Source organism: Nomia melanderi, chromosome 4 (genome assembly GCF_051020985.1).
Source record: "Nomia melanderi isolate GNS246 chromosome 4, iyNomMela1, whole genome shotgun sequence".
NCBI lineage: Eukaryota > Metazoa > Arthropoda > Insecta > Hymenoptera > Halictidae > Nomia > Nomia melanderi.
In genome coordinates, this window is record NC_135002.1 from 5,616,973 (window position 1) to 5,631,396 (window position 14,424).

The 14,424-nt window shown below is 46.6% G+C and overlaps 3 protein-coding genes across 3 annotated transcripts in view; 2 read left to right on the top strand and 1 right to left on the bottom strand.

Annotated features, from left to right (window-relative positions):
• The window catches only part of LOC116435127 (acetylcholinesterase), a 102,908-nt gene extending 91,496 nt beyond the window's left edge, over positions 1 to 11,412 (bottom strand). The window contains exon 1 of the mRNA XM_031994360.2: positions 11,209 to 11,412. The gene's annotated coding sequence lies outside the window, so the exon portion shown is untranslated. The remainder of the gene's footprint in view (positions 1 to 11,208) is intronic.
• On the top strand, positions 85 to 4,123 carry LOC116435129 (uncharacterized). Its single transcript, XM_031994365.2, has 6 exons — positions 85 to 225; positions 2,261 to 2,344; positions 2,464 to 2,626; positions 2,888 to 3,082; positions 3,663 to 3,774; positions 3,850 to 4,123. Exons 1-6 carry the CDS (start codon positions 108 to 110, stop codon positions 4,048 to 4,050), a joined length of 873 nt encoding a protein of 290 aa, XP_031850225.1. The 5' UTR covers positions 85 to 107; the 3' UTR covers positions 4,051 to 4,123.
• Positions 11,413 to 11,553: 141 nt separating the features above from the next.
• Positions 11,554 to 14,424, top strand: part of LOC116435128 (interleukin-1 receptor accessory protein-like 1-B) — a 227,531-nt gene continuing 224,660 nt past the window's right edge. The window contains exon 1 of the mRNA XM_031994364.2: positions 11,554 to 12,427. Within this exon, the coding sequence (XP_031850224.1) occupies positions 12,213 to 12,427 (215 nt within the window). The 5' untranslated portion in view covers positions 11,554 to 12,212. The remainder of the gene's footprint in view (positions 12,428 to 14,424) is intronic.

The following is a 14,424-nucleotide window of genomic DNA, read 5'->3' on the forward strand; positions in this document are numbered from 1 at the left end:
CACGTTTGCTGCACAAAGATACGAAATAATAATATCACCCGGGGTAATCGGATTGTTTGAAATCGTTGATCGAACGATCCAGCGATTACGATAACGTGCATCTGATTATGAATACTAAAGTTCAGCTGATCGATACCGACACGTATATAAGAGACGGTAACGAGCCTTTGCCAGTACACTGTGTAAAAAGTATTTTGCGCGCGATCACCGTCGAACTCGAACACCGTGAGTATTTTTGCGCAGTTTCGTTTTCTCGCGCAGGTGACACTTGAACTTCCACGGAATCGCGTTCTTCCGGAGATTTTCGTTTCAGAAGATCTCTGTGGACGAATATTATCCGCGCAATCAATTTTCTATTAGAGGAAGATGGTCTTTATCTCGTACACGTCGCATTTAAGAGACGGCGGGAACTTAGCAATCCAACTTCACTAGTTGCTATAAGCGATTCTATAGCTGAATCTTGCGAAGTGATTAGGAAAATCGTCCGCCGGCTATAATTAAGACGTTTAAATTCCACGCGAAAATTCGCAAAAGTTAGCGACGATATTGCAGTTATTGAATTGTGCTCGTAACTGTCGCTAGAGTAAACTTCGCCTATATCCAACGAAAAAGTATGAAGAAAGAGCTTCACTTTGCTTACAATTAGCAATGTAGATGACACTTCAAACTTATCATAATTGATATACATACCTATGCTGCGCATTTTTCGCATTTCTGAGAACCTTCGAAGCTAATTTTTATTTTTAGTTTATCATTTTAATTCCATTTTCCTGATTCCCCTCTTAAAAATTCAAATTTTCGTCACTCGACGGCGTATTTCTACTCGTACACCTCTATAACTACAAGAACTACGTCGCTCTAATTACTCTTACTTCAAATCGGCGTGATTTTAGTAAGTTGTCGATTGTTCAGCATTCGCGATATCCAATTACCAAGCTCCCGATGCGCAGAGTGTAAATGCGAGCCAACGAATTTCGAAGGAAACAAAAATGGCCGAGAGAAATCGAATCGGCAGGAATCGCGGCTCGAATCCGGCGAGCGTCGGGTCACGGTTGAACGAATTTACAGCGCGCTGAACACGCGGAAAGTTGGTGGAACCCTGCGGCGGAAATCTGTCAAAAACAATCGCGGCCTGACCGTTTCCGCACAATTAACCGCGGGGCGGCCGACCGGCAGCGGGAAAATGCCGGCCAAGGATTTTTAATTAAACAACGCGCGCGAAACGATCCTCGCTGCTTAAACGTGATTCGCGCCGAAAGTATCGAGGCCCGGACGCCTCTCATTAAGCGGCGCGTACCGCCGCGTCCGCTGCGGACTCGCCCGAAATTCAATGATCCGAAAGCCCGGTCGTCAACGTTTTATTCGCGGCCGAACGTAAAAGTTGGCGAGAGGAACGCGCAGATCCGTGACTGGACTGCAGACGCTTACGCCGTCAAAGCGAGATTCGTTTCGTTTATTAACGGACTGCGGGCTTCTATGAATACGCGTGACACGCGACAACGCGCGAAACGCGGTGCAACTCGATTCGATGTCATTTTTAATACAACCCTGACATGGCGAATTCGTCGACGAAGCACATCGATTTCTGCTTAATAAGTTTCCATTTGTTAGCCGCAGAACATTTTGGGATTCGACGAAGTCTGAAATGACTTCGTTAATCGTTGAGTTACCGTATCTGAGTGTTCGCTAGGAACGCACAAGATCCGTCGGTGTTTATTCAAATTTTCACGCGCGTTTCGTCTGTTGTTTCGAGTTAAGTATCCTCCGTGGTCATTGGTAGATTTATAATGGAATTGCAATGCGATCAACCGTGTTGTACTAAAGTGAAGTAGTTTGAGATCGAAGTCCATCGGTTATTCAACCGTTTGAGTTCCGCAGGTTTTTGCGAAAACCCAGTCGAAAAGCCCCAAGCGAAGCGATCGATCGCGTTCCTTTCGTTTCAGTTCAGAAACCGAATGACGCTTTTCTATTTTTACGCGAAAACATTGTAAATAGTACGATCGCGCCGGTTTTCCATTTCTAAACGGGTAACAAGAAAAATGAAAATAAATAATTAGAAGGAAAGCGAATAAATAAAGTTAACACGTTAAATGCCGTGTCCGCCACTGATGTCCGACGCTTCTGAATTGCTTGAAAGAAAATCGCAATATTCAAGATGCCGCTTACCGCTCAAACGGTTGAATTAGGGAACGATATGAGATTGTGGTAGTCGAGGCGAAATACGAACAAATTTGAAGATCGAGAATGTTTTACTTTTCAGGAAAAATGTATCTGTCGGCGACGGTGTTGGCCATGATCTTGGTCTCTTGCCACGCGTTCGCGCCCGGCGACCTCGAGTCATTGGGTGAGTGGCATTTCTATTCTGAACCTCCGACGAATACGGATCGGTCGCGGGATAATTCGATTTCGAATTGGATATGAACTTCGAAGTGAAACGCGACGGGAACCGTTTCGTCTTTTCAGCGGCGGACGAGGCGGAGCCTTATGCTCTCACCGTCGATCTCAAGAAATTCCTTGAGTCGATGAAGGAAACGCTGAAGAAAGGCGATACGAGGCTCAACATCCCCGTCCTGGATCCCCTGAAACAGGACCACCTGGACGTGAATCTAAAAGAGAAGATAGTCGAGTAAGAGCATCCCCTTTATTCATTTTTCTATTATTTTATTCTACTTTTACTTGCCTACAAAATGTCCGTTTTCGTTGCATACAGCAGAGTACGAATGTTTATGCGAATCAAAGTCTTTAAGACCGTAGTTGCAAAAGCAAAATTACAATAGAGAATAGTTTTTCCTAAGCCCTTAGTTCGTATTACGAACGAAACATTGTCCAAAAAACAGGCGAACATTTACGGATTCAGGATAAGATAATGATCAATTTTCAATGGCAGATTGGAAGCCACGCTAGACAATCTGCGAGTGCACCACTTGTCTGATTACACTGTGAACAAAGGTGAACTGAAAATGATCGGATTCAAAGTGAGCGTCGATCTGATGTGGAACGAAATCGACCTCATGACACTGTACAAAGTCACCCACGGAAAACTCATCGACGCATTGTCATTTTACGGAGAGGGATCTATTGCGTAAGTTTATGCTTTCCTTTAATTCTTTAACTACGAATAAACTAATGCACACTCGGTTAACGAAGAAATTTAATTATCTCAAGCTAGAAAGACATTCAACGAACTACTGTTCTCGACGTCGACGACTAAAGTATTAATTTAAACTTCGAGAGAAAGGAATTAAATTCACCGCGAAACAAAAATCCCACTCTGTTTCCCGCTAATAATTCAAACTCTTCGGAGACGTTACCTGTTTTATCAATGTTACGTTGCCTACGTACAGTGTACCGATGGCGTGGAAACTACTGTATCGACGAGAATACGATTTACAGTGAGTCACGCGTTGCCTAGCGTTGATAAAACAGAATTACCCGAATCGGGTAGCATCATTTCCCGCTGCAGAACTTTACAACCCACTTAACCCACCGGAAACAGAAACTGAAATATCATCTGAGCTGTATTCCAGTTTTTTCATTTGATTTGATTTCATCAAAATCTCCTGTCTTTTATTTTGAAGAGTTGATCGTTTTAATAATTGAACAGTTTTTTTATGCCGACACGATTGGAAATTAAAGACTTTTCTTTTTAATGGTTCTTTTAGGGCTGTGATTAAGAACCTGCAAATATCGGTTGACATTGGTTTGTCCGCGAACAAAGAGGGCTTCTTGTTCGTGAGGGAGCTGGATTTAGGCGTTCGCTTGGGAGGATTCGACGTAAGTGTTGAACCGCGACGATTCGCGACGAAAAGAAATCGGCGTGCAATTTAACCATCGTTTTCAATGTTACAGTTTAGCATTAGCGGATTGTACAACGACGACGAAGTGTCAAAGATACTGAGCCAGATCATCAGCGAACTGGTACCGGAGATTGTCCAAGACTACTCAGAAAAGGTGTCAGATTATGGAGGCGAACTTGTGACTCGTCTGTTGAACCAAGTTCTGAGCAAGATAACGATAGATCAGTTGCTGGAGATGATTCGTGGGAAGTGACCGTGGCATTAATCATTGTATATGTGGTTACTAATAATAAATGCGAACGCTTCTAAAGTCGAGGAGAAAAAGCATTTTCGAAAATTCCAATTGTAATGGTCTTCAATTTATCTATACGTTTGAAGCGTTATGGAAAAAGCAGAAACACTAACGCACCACCTTTGACTCTTAAATTTCCTTCAAACTGAAAAGTACCTTTGGCAAAATGACAACGCGACGAAGCGACGAAGATGAATAAAATCTAACGGAGTTAAAGAAATGAATTTCAGTGGAAAAAGACCCGAGTTAAGGATAACCGTCCGCGCGAGAAACCAAAATTCAACAAACTTCCCTCGGATTTTAACTGAAAGTTTCAGCGCGGGCGGCGTTCCGAACTTCCGGCGGGATTGAACCGGGCGATTCGATATTCCGTCGGGCAACCGATAAATTCTCGGATTTTCTTGTCCGCCGTTACGTCGGCCCGTTTACTTTCTTCGCTTGATTCACCCGGGAATCCTTTAAATCCGAGCGCGCCTTTAGCCAGCCCGTCTCGCCGGTGTAATTAGCCGAAAATCGATGGGAAACCGTTGCAGGATGGCAAAGACTCGTTGCATAAGGATTTCGAACGCGATAAATCCTTGTCAAGTCGGCGTATCGTCGATCTAACCGGAATTACTACGGAAGTCCTTAATACTTCTTCTAAACAATACACCGCATAAATATAAAACAGAATTGGCACGTGCTACCAACCTTAGCTAGCGATTCAGGCATCAAACGAACTTGGAATATACAAAGGTGCGATAATAGAAATGTTATCTTCATAAATAACCCAGTGATTTAACATTGTAGACGGAAGTTATAAGATAACCACGTAGGTCATCGCAGAATAGGAACTTCATAGAAACTACGGTAAAGCGAACTATCGAACATCTAAGAGTTAGGGTCCAAAGATAGGAGTCTATTAGACTTAGCGTTCCCAACGAGTAGTCCTTTAACTTATCCAACATGAAATATGCCCTTTGCCTTTCATTTCCACAATAGACCTCGTCTCTCGTTCCCTACAGATTCAACGCATTATTCAAAACCACCACAAAATTTCGCCGGAGACGAGGTTGAGGAAGGTTCAAGCGAGTGGCGAGGCAGCGGGTAGCAAAGTAATCAGAAGATATTTGTCGGCGGCAGAAGACGCGAGCGGGAAGTCAAAGAAAACCGCGAACCAAGCCCGGGGATCCTGCGCCGGATACGGTTAATGGACTTGGAAACTTAATTAAGTCCGCCCGTCGGAGGATACAACCATGTCTCGTTCTGCTATCCGATCCGCTCTCGACCAGAAAATCCTCTGTCCCGTCGGCTTCCTTTTCTTCCGCGCCTCGTCGATTGATCGAGAGCACGGCCGGATACTTGGAGAGACTTTGAACTGGTCCAGCTCCCGAGGGCGGGGGATTAAATCCCGGCGGAATTCATGAAGAGATTCCGCCGGGTCCACGGACCACGAACTTTGACAAGAGCAACAAGTGTCTGTTTGGTGTACGCGATTCGAATCCGGCGACATATTTTCGAGAGGAGCCAGGATTCGTTTCGCCGACGCTCCCGAATCGTCCGTTACAAACGATTTAATCGACACCGAGCCAACCAGGATCCGCAGTCGACGTTATGTAGCCGGTTTTGTTCCCAAACGAACCAGCCCTATCAGCCGGTCGTAATTTTTCCGAGAAACACGATGATGCAACGCGATTATCGTAACGTAACGTTATCGCGACGAACGTGCGACGGGATCGCGTTCTCACGTGTGCACAGAGGAACAGAGGAACATGTCGCTGGGAAACAGTATCCGAAGAGTGCCCGACGCGCTATTCGATTTTCGGTGGAAGCGGTTTTCCCGGAGGGCAGGCCAATTCCGGAAGATTCAGATCGAGTTCGATCGCGGGAATGGGAGGGGCCGGTTCAAACAGGATGTAGGTAAACTGCACGGCAAGACACGCGCGAAAGTAACGCGGCTCTTTAAGTAAAACGCTGGTACAGACTTGTTGGTATTAATTAGGATGAAGATATTACGACCGCTATTGCTGTAGTCGCGAAACTTGTCTGCAAAGTCGGAGCGATCCGAGTGCTGGTAGATAGGGCCACTAAAGAAATGTGGCAATCCTGAATTCAGTTAATTATATGTAATAATATGAAATTATAGTAAAGACGTAAAGGTTTTAATAAGATCGCATCCACCGTCCGGACACTTATGCGAGGCACTGTATGACAGGAAAATGGCGCGGTTCGAAGGAAACCGGTCGCGGCCCCGGGAGCGTGAAATAAGCGGTGGACAGCCGACAATTACACCGGGTTGAATAAGCGGGTCGGCTTTTCCACCGTGGGACACCTGTGAATCCCGCGAAAGTAAAAACGATGCCCCGACCGTTTACGGACTAATCTCGTAACGGCTGGCCGACTTTTTTCCGTCCCGGCGCGGCCCGTTCGTACGCACGACACCCGGTACGTGCAACCCCGGGAACGCGTGTAAGCGGCGTGTGTGCCGTGTAATTACGTATTCCTGGTAAACGGCCGATGAAAACGGCCGGCATACCGTCCAGGCGTTTCTCATTTCCGTTGAAACGTCGATATCGTAGCAACGGACGCGCGTGCGAACGCGCTCGCGGCGGGAGGGCGCCGCGGCGGGGACGTTCCTCCTCGTGAAAACGCCTTAAATTAACGGCAAGTAGTTAGCGCGGTCGGTTGCGTAACGGGGAACTTTTGTTTCGAAGGAAACCATTGCACTTAACTGTTAAACGGATCGATTTGATTTAATGATTTATTGGGTAATAAGGTACTTTTATGTGGATATCGAACGAACGGTTTGATGCTTAGATATAAAATTGGTGTTCGAAACTATATTGAAAAATGATAGAAAGATAATAGAAGCGTTTAATAGTATACCGAGCACGCAATCGAGAATAATATAGCATCGAATTGATAGCAATGTTGCAGACTTGATCGATCGCATTTATATTTCAATCGCCGCTCGTGAAGACTGAAAATTAAACGATGCGATAAAATTGTTTTCGATTCGACGTGAACGACTCCGCTCCCGCTGCCGTCTATAATTAATGTCCGAGACGCAGCAGCGGCGTAGCAACGGTCAAGCTATAGCTCTAGCAGCGGCGGTCTTAATTGTACAAGATTTCAATAAAGTGTGTCGGCCGTGTGCAGTCCTTTCCTGGCTGTTTCGATGTCTCTTCCGAGAACGCGTATCGTCTTAATCAGGAAACTCGTACTGCCCCCACGGCTCGGTGCGCCTTAACGCCATTAATTAAGGGGAGATTAATTTCGTTACGTGCACCGTGATCTCGGAACTCTAATTGATAACACGGACTGTTCTTTGAAGCGCGGGTTCGAGCGGGGCCGGCTCGATAATCTTTCCAGGCGACTCGAAACGCTGATTAACACATTATCAACCGGGCACGGTAAAATTACACTTCCACGACCGTTAATTTTGTTCAATAAAACATCGGACGAAATTACGGTTTAGATGCGCCTGGCCGACTAACCTCCCCAGCGATGAACTATTCTTTCCCTTCCTCTCGGCGGGAACAATAACGATCTGGCTTTTGTTTGATTATACACGGTACGGTTTCAAGTAGACAGAAAGTAACCGAAATTAAAAAGCGTAAACATAATTATTGATACGTTGGCAATTACATCCGCGTGCACTACTATTTGAAAATATCCGACGAAACCTTCTATTCGCACGTTTCATTTGTATACTATATATTTGATTCAATGTTTCTATTCCCTGTCTCTTCTATTATTGCCGTATATTTATTAATATTATTTATATATCGTACCACGCAATGCGCGTCGATATCTTCCAAGAGGTTAATAAGCGAGTAAACGAAAGCAATCGTTAAGATTACTCCGGTTCGAACAAGAAAGTTACAATAATTCTCTGAAATATAATAATTTATCATCGCGCACCGCCAGCCGTCGATACGTTTACGCGGTATCGAGGGGCGTGTGCACATATTGAGATCGAGTTCACGCTAGAAAACTCATCTTTTCGCTTTAAAAGGTCTGCACGTAAAGCGTCGCGATGGCGGAACGCCGAGGTTTCGAGGAGGGCCGTCGAAAATTCAACGAAGTCACGCGGGAAGAAAAACTGTCGCCTTAACGAGGTGTCAAGGGAGGTGACGATCAATCAACCGAGTCAGATTCAATCCCAGCCGAAGAGCTGCGACAAATCACCAGCGCGGAAAATATTAGTTGCGCAGAAGCTGTCTCCTCGCGGCCAAGATCGAACGGTGTCGGGTTACGGAAACGCAATGGCAAACGGTGTTGGTACACCGTCTTTTTTCTCGATCCTTTATCTCGATCGAGATCGTTACGTAGCCATTGCGCGGTCTTATAGAAACTTGTTTAGCATCCAATACTTAAATTTGAATATTATACGCGATGGTCGCTAATATCAACTGCCCAGCGATCCAAATCATTTTGCTCTGTTCAATATCAATATCGACTTACAGTAAACTAGTCTGAATAGTCTAATACAACCTTCAAACAGTTTTCCAGTTATCATCGTTGTAGATACTAATACGTGTCCCCGTTTAATAGGATGATAATTAAGCGATTCTTAAACATAAATACGGCAAACCGCAAGAGATAAGACAAGAAAGCTAATGCAGCTCGACGGCGAACACGAAAGCAGCGTGCATAACGATTGTCATTGAGGGGTTAATAAGAACAGCTGTTAATCGTTTCTTAAATTCATCCGATTACATCGCCATAATCTTCGTCGCGTCGCGACCGGCTAAGGAGAAAACGACCGTTCGTGAGCCGGCGGTGGGTCGACGCGCGTAAACACGGGTCGGGCAGCGATCATCCGGCATAATCGTTGCCACACGACACGAAACGACTGACCGCATACTCGGATTCCCAGAATGCGAGTCAGCGAGAGTCGCGCGCGCACACGCCGTCGTCGCCGGCAAATAGATGAGAAACGACGGTGACGACGACGTGTGGGTGTCCCAGCGCGCGAGCGCGTTCGCCGGTCGTTGCCAAATCACGGACGTCGCGAACAACGTGGCCGAGTAACGTTTGAAACTGGATAATGAGAGCAACGCCTACTTCCAAGGAAATCGGGCTTTGATAACGAGAAATTCCGCCGGGGCGAGACGGAGAGGCTGAGACCGAGCGCGGCGGGGAAAATATGCGCGAGCGCGCGCGCGCAGAGTTAAAAATAAAAGGCGGATCACGATCGTGGGAATTAAACTGTCCGAAATAGAAACCCTCGCGTCACGAGACGAAATTTTGGTGATACCGATAACGACTTTCGATGATGAGTTCCGATGGAATATAAACGCCTGGGATCTCCTTTATCGGGGATATAATCTTCGCCGATTGAAACTGTGGGCGGCCACAGAGTACGCATTTATGTTAAGAGGATTGGGATTGTTATTTATGTGACTAAGGAGTTTCTGCGAGTGTTCAGGTTTTCGAGGGATAATTCGTGAAAAGTATTAAAGGTTTAGCTTGTAGTTTATTTTATCGTTGGAGGCATCACCGTTGAAAAAGGAACTCTGTGTTCTTCGTAAACTATGCGAAAGTTGAAGCGAAACGCTTATGCCGTATGAACGTTTCATTTTTGAAATGTTACTTTGTAACTAGAATTCTTCGCCGGGGAACGAACAAAGAAGAAACAGAAACCGTTTACAACTTTCGCGTAGCTCGAAAACGTTTATCTAGTTAGGAGTTCGTCCATCCCCGTTTCGCGGAAAGACGTTCTACGGAAAGACGCGATTCCAATGTTCCAAGATGGCGTCGGGCGCCCGATCGAATTCCCCGAAGACAATACGTAAAAATGCCGATGCGGCCAGCCTTGAACGGAATCTTATCCGCGAAAGTTATCCGGCTGCGGTGTCATTAAATACATAAATTTGAAATTTTATCGCGTTCGCGGAAACGTACACGACAATAATCGCAATTCGTACGAAACCCCGGGGTTCGTATCGTCGCGTCGCCTGAGCGGGGCAAGTTGGCCACGCGTCGTTAGGTCGCGTCGAAAAACACGGACGTACCCCGGCGCACTGTTATTTGTTTTCGCTCGTGTACACGCTCGCCTCGTTGTTTCAATTATTTGCGTTCGGGCGTCGAGTAGAAGGAAAGCAAACAACGGGACACCGCCTCGCTTTAGCGGACCTAACTGGAGATTCGCGCGGCGTTACTTCCTCGTCAAAAATTTTGCTCGCGACGCGAGGGGGAACGAAACGAAGAAAAAAAAAATGGAACAACGAGGCCGAGCGCAAAAACCGTGCCGCCTTGTCCGAGTACCGGGAAACGACCGCGCGTTTCGTCCTTTTTACTCGAATGTTTATACTGTACAGTACGATTAATGGCGGCTGTACCGGTCAGTTACGCGAATATAGAGTTACCATTTATTAAGAAAGATAGTCGAGCCTCGTGAAAATTTTGCTTCATTGTTTAGAAAGTCCATGTTCATGAATAGCTTCTCTGCTTCTATAAAGTGGCTGTTTGTTGTTCTACGAATTTTCTAATCGCTTAATTAGGAATCGCCATTTTTGGTAACCGTACGAGCTGTGCGTTCGTTTCAAAATTTCTACGTTTAAGAATCTGAATGTTCGAGAAATCGATCATTTGGAAATTCGAAAAGTTATTATTTTATCTCTGAAAATTCTATAGGTGATGAATATTTCAAGAACCACGGTTAACGAGAACGAATCAATATGTCCCGCTTTCCCGCCAATTTATATTTTGAGAGCAAAACATAACCGCCACGGGACGCGTAAAAAACAACGTTGTTGACGAGTTTTAACTTGTTGCATGAGTCACTAGAATATTGCAGTACGTTAAACATCGAATGTCTCATAAAAAGCGTTTCAGAGTAGAGCATGAATATTCATTTTATTTGCAAAGAATTGAAATAGTTCAATAAGTCCACTAACGCACATGTCTACGCACGTGCAGTCCGACATATTGGAAACTCAAGTATGCATCTTATACTTTGTCCTACCTGGACTATTTTTATTGAAAAACTGCCAGTGCTACCGGCACTTGTATCAACACATCGCAGTCTTCCGCACGGGAGTTTACAAGCGATAGATTATTTGCAGATACGTCTAACGATTGGTACAATATTCCAGTCACACACCATACGAAGTAATGAAAAACCCGGCTCACCGTACACCCGTATATCCGTCTTGCTCGCGGCGGCCGAAAAAAAACCCTCTCCCGAGGCTTTTCGTCCATGCTTTAACGAATAAAACGGTCCAGTCGTTTTCGTAACATCTGCTTCGCACATCGTCTCGCGAATCCATGAAAACTTCCGACAGAAACGGGTAGGGAACGAAGAAAAAAGAGCGTGGAGGGAAACAGTGCCCTTTCGACGAGTATACACAAGCTGCGAGTGTATTAACGCGCGACCATACCGGCGGCGTCGGTGTCCCGTGGAGGAACGCCGAGGACGGCCGAAGACGGCCGAGCGTGCACGAGGCAACAGGCGGCTCGTTTTAAACCCGTGGCCTACGGGGAGTTTTCCAAGCGGTTGCCTGACAGTAAGCCGCCGGCCTCCAAAGCGTGTGTGTCTTTCGTGTAGCTCGAGGAACGACGCTTCGGTGAAAGTAAGGTTTCGCGTGTTCCTCGCTGTACACTTCCGGAACCAACAATATTCCACCATCATTCCTGAGTGCGATATCGTGACAAGTGATGCGTGCGTGGCTTCACGAATGTTCGGATTCGAGTGACGTGACCGAAAAATTGAGGTTAGCCGCGTGACAAACGCGCGGTCGGAAGGATTCATTTTCACCGTTCGACGATCGAGTCTAGCGAAAAAGGATAATCTCGAGTAGAACCCGGTGTGGACGGTTAAACGATTCCTGTCGCGTCGCCGCGTGAAAATAGAGAACCGTTCGACAATCAACGGGTAAACACAGAGTGTACAGCCTTCTGTTTGACAACAAACGGAACAGACGGGACGCGTGTTACAGCGTTGTCTATTCGCGGACGTCGACGTCCAATAAGATCGATTTTCTGTGCACGCCGTCAGGGGACCAACGTGGTAAACGAGATTTTTCGATCGGGGAACTAGCCCCTCTCGGCCATGGCGGTTCACGTATTCGAAAAGCCCGCGCGTCTTTGAAACGGCGTTTCTTTCGAATCCGTTGAAACAAGTGAGATCAGCGAAGATGACAGGACCGGTCCAGCGTGGCCTGATCGTGTTGTCGTTCTTGGCGGCGGTCTGCCACGCGAACGAACTGAAGGACTACTGTTCGATGCACAAGTTCGACAATCTGCCGGGCGGCCTGAGGTTCACCAAGGAAGTCGTGACCACGGAGTACGCGAACATCGGCGCGTTCAAGGCTCTCCATTGCTGTCTACGCGGCTACAGGAGCATCGAATGGTGAGTGAAAGCACTTTTTCTTTTTTATTCTCTTCATCCCGCGTTCGTACCTGCACGCGGCGTGGCCCGGATTAAAGTCGTTCGCTGTCCCGTGACTCAGTACGTATCTGGGTCAAAATGATTTTAAACGAAAAGTTAGTGGTAAGTCACACGTAATTGAGGATAACAAGTGTAATTAACCTGGAAGCCATTTTGAAACCGGTGGAATGGCATTGTGTAATCCTTAAAAGGAGACCGTTCATTACCGTTCTCAAAAAGTCATGGTTCTTTCGCGTGTTTTCGAATAAATTATCGTTCGCAGAGATACGCGGATAGCACGGGACATGAAATATAAAAGAACGAAATAAAATTGGGTTAACGCTGGGCTCGCGGCCGGTGAACGCGTTGACGCGATGCTATCGAAACCAGGGCCATATTTTTCACCAAGCATTCCGGAAATCGCGCCACGCCGACATTATAGAGAAACTGTTGTACGATGTCCACGCGGCTGTTCGCCATTTTTCATCATTTCCTTGCCAACGAATTTGCATTTTTTTCGCATTTCCCACCGCCCACATACGGTGTTCAAAAAGAAAGACCAAATAACTTCCAATCCTACACGTGTATTCATCTAGAAATTTTTAAACTGATCTTTTGAAACAAAGAAATCATTTGAATTCAATTATTCGAATGGAACCCTGTCCCACATTTTCGATTACCACTAATTGTCAAATACATTGTTCACTAAACATCGTGGACGCGTCTCAAAAGCGTCCAACGGACGCCTTTGCGTGCCTGTTGTCGCGTACGCGGGTCGTTCGCGCGGTATTTTTTTCCTCGCGATAAATAAAAACGGTTTTTCTGGTGTTCGTCCACGAAAACACGGTCGTTGAGGAGTCGGCCGAAGGTTGAACCGTCGAGAGGTCGATTAATAACGCGGCTCGGACGCTCGGAACGTTTCCGCTTCGGAACGGTACTGTTCCAAAGACGCCGAGAGGGGACACGGAATTTCCCATGCTTTTATTTCCATAGCAAAGAGAAGGCGGGCGAGCCAGTCACGGGGCTTTCAAGGGCTGGGATTTGAATGGCGTGCGGCCGACATTCGTGCGGCGCGATTTCTCGCCGACCTTTTTTCGCCCGAGTTTCGCGAATACTCGGAAACGTCGCCGCTTCTCACCACCCTGGAACTAATCCATTTATGGAACGGGCGGATTTTTCTTTTTCCCTTCCGTTCTTGTTTCCTCCTTCGTTTTTTCCCCGCCCCTTGATGCTTTTTCTTCGCTGTTGCCCGTGTCGCCGTACGAATACGTTAAACCGGTTATTAGTCCGGCATACGGCACGCTCTTGCTCCGGAGTGCACGATTTCCGGCGAAACGCGGCGTTGTTCCCGTTCCGTGTGAAAAGGAACGCTGAATTTTTCAGCAGTCGCATTGCAAACGGCGCTGGCCGCGAAATGCAGGCCATTTTATAAATAAACCGGTGCAGGATGGATTTACGGATGATGAACGATCTCGGGAAGGTTGAAAATTTAAGGTCAAACAGATGTTCGCACCGCGTTTACTATATTCCGATCATCCATGCTGAAAGCACCGAGTTAAAGTTACAACGAAACTCTCGATTTACCAACCGTAATACTACCGATCGGTAATACTATACCTAAGAAGAAGACACCTAAGCTTCTAAGCCACATCTAGCACAAAGACACCTTCGTAATCCCGATTTCCGTGCCGGGAAAATCATCTCGGATCGCGTCCTGAAAATTCTTCTTGACCAATCGCTTTTCACGGGGCCAGTCGCGCACCGGGTTCCAGGAAAAACCGTGGTCGCCGTCGGAGCGTGTCGAACGAAGCCGATCACGGGACACGGTATTCGTAAAAACGACGCGCGGCGAGGCGACCGCACGGCTGGCGAACCGAGCCGAGCCAGCCAGCGAACGAGCGAGCGAGCGAGCCACGGCCAACCGAGCCGCTTGCCTAGCGAACGAGCGAGCGAGTCACGTCACGCGGTAATAACGTTTC

What these genes read in the sequence shown, in the direction of transcription:
- LOC116435129 (XM_031994365.2), top strand. Translation starts at nt 108, where the DNA reads ATGAATACTAAAGTTCAGCTGATCGATACCGACACGTATATAAGAGAC. An exon ending in CACCGTCGAACTCGAACACC is followed by an intron (nt 226 to 2,260) that starts GTGAGTATTTTT and finishes TTTACTTTTCAG; the next exon opens with GAAAAATGTATCTGTCGGCG. An exon ending in TACGGAGAGGGATCTATTGC is followed by an intron (nt 3,083 to 3,662) that starts GTAAGTTTATGC and finishes TGGTTCTTTTAG; the next exon opens with GGCTGTGATTAAGAACCTGC.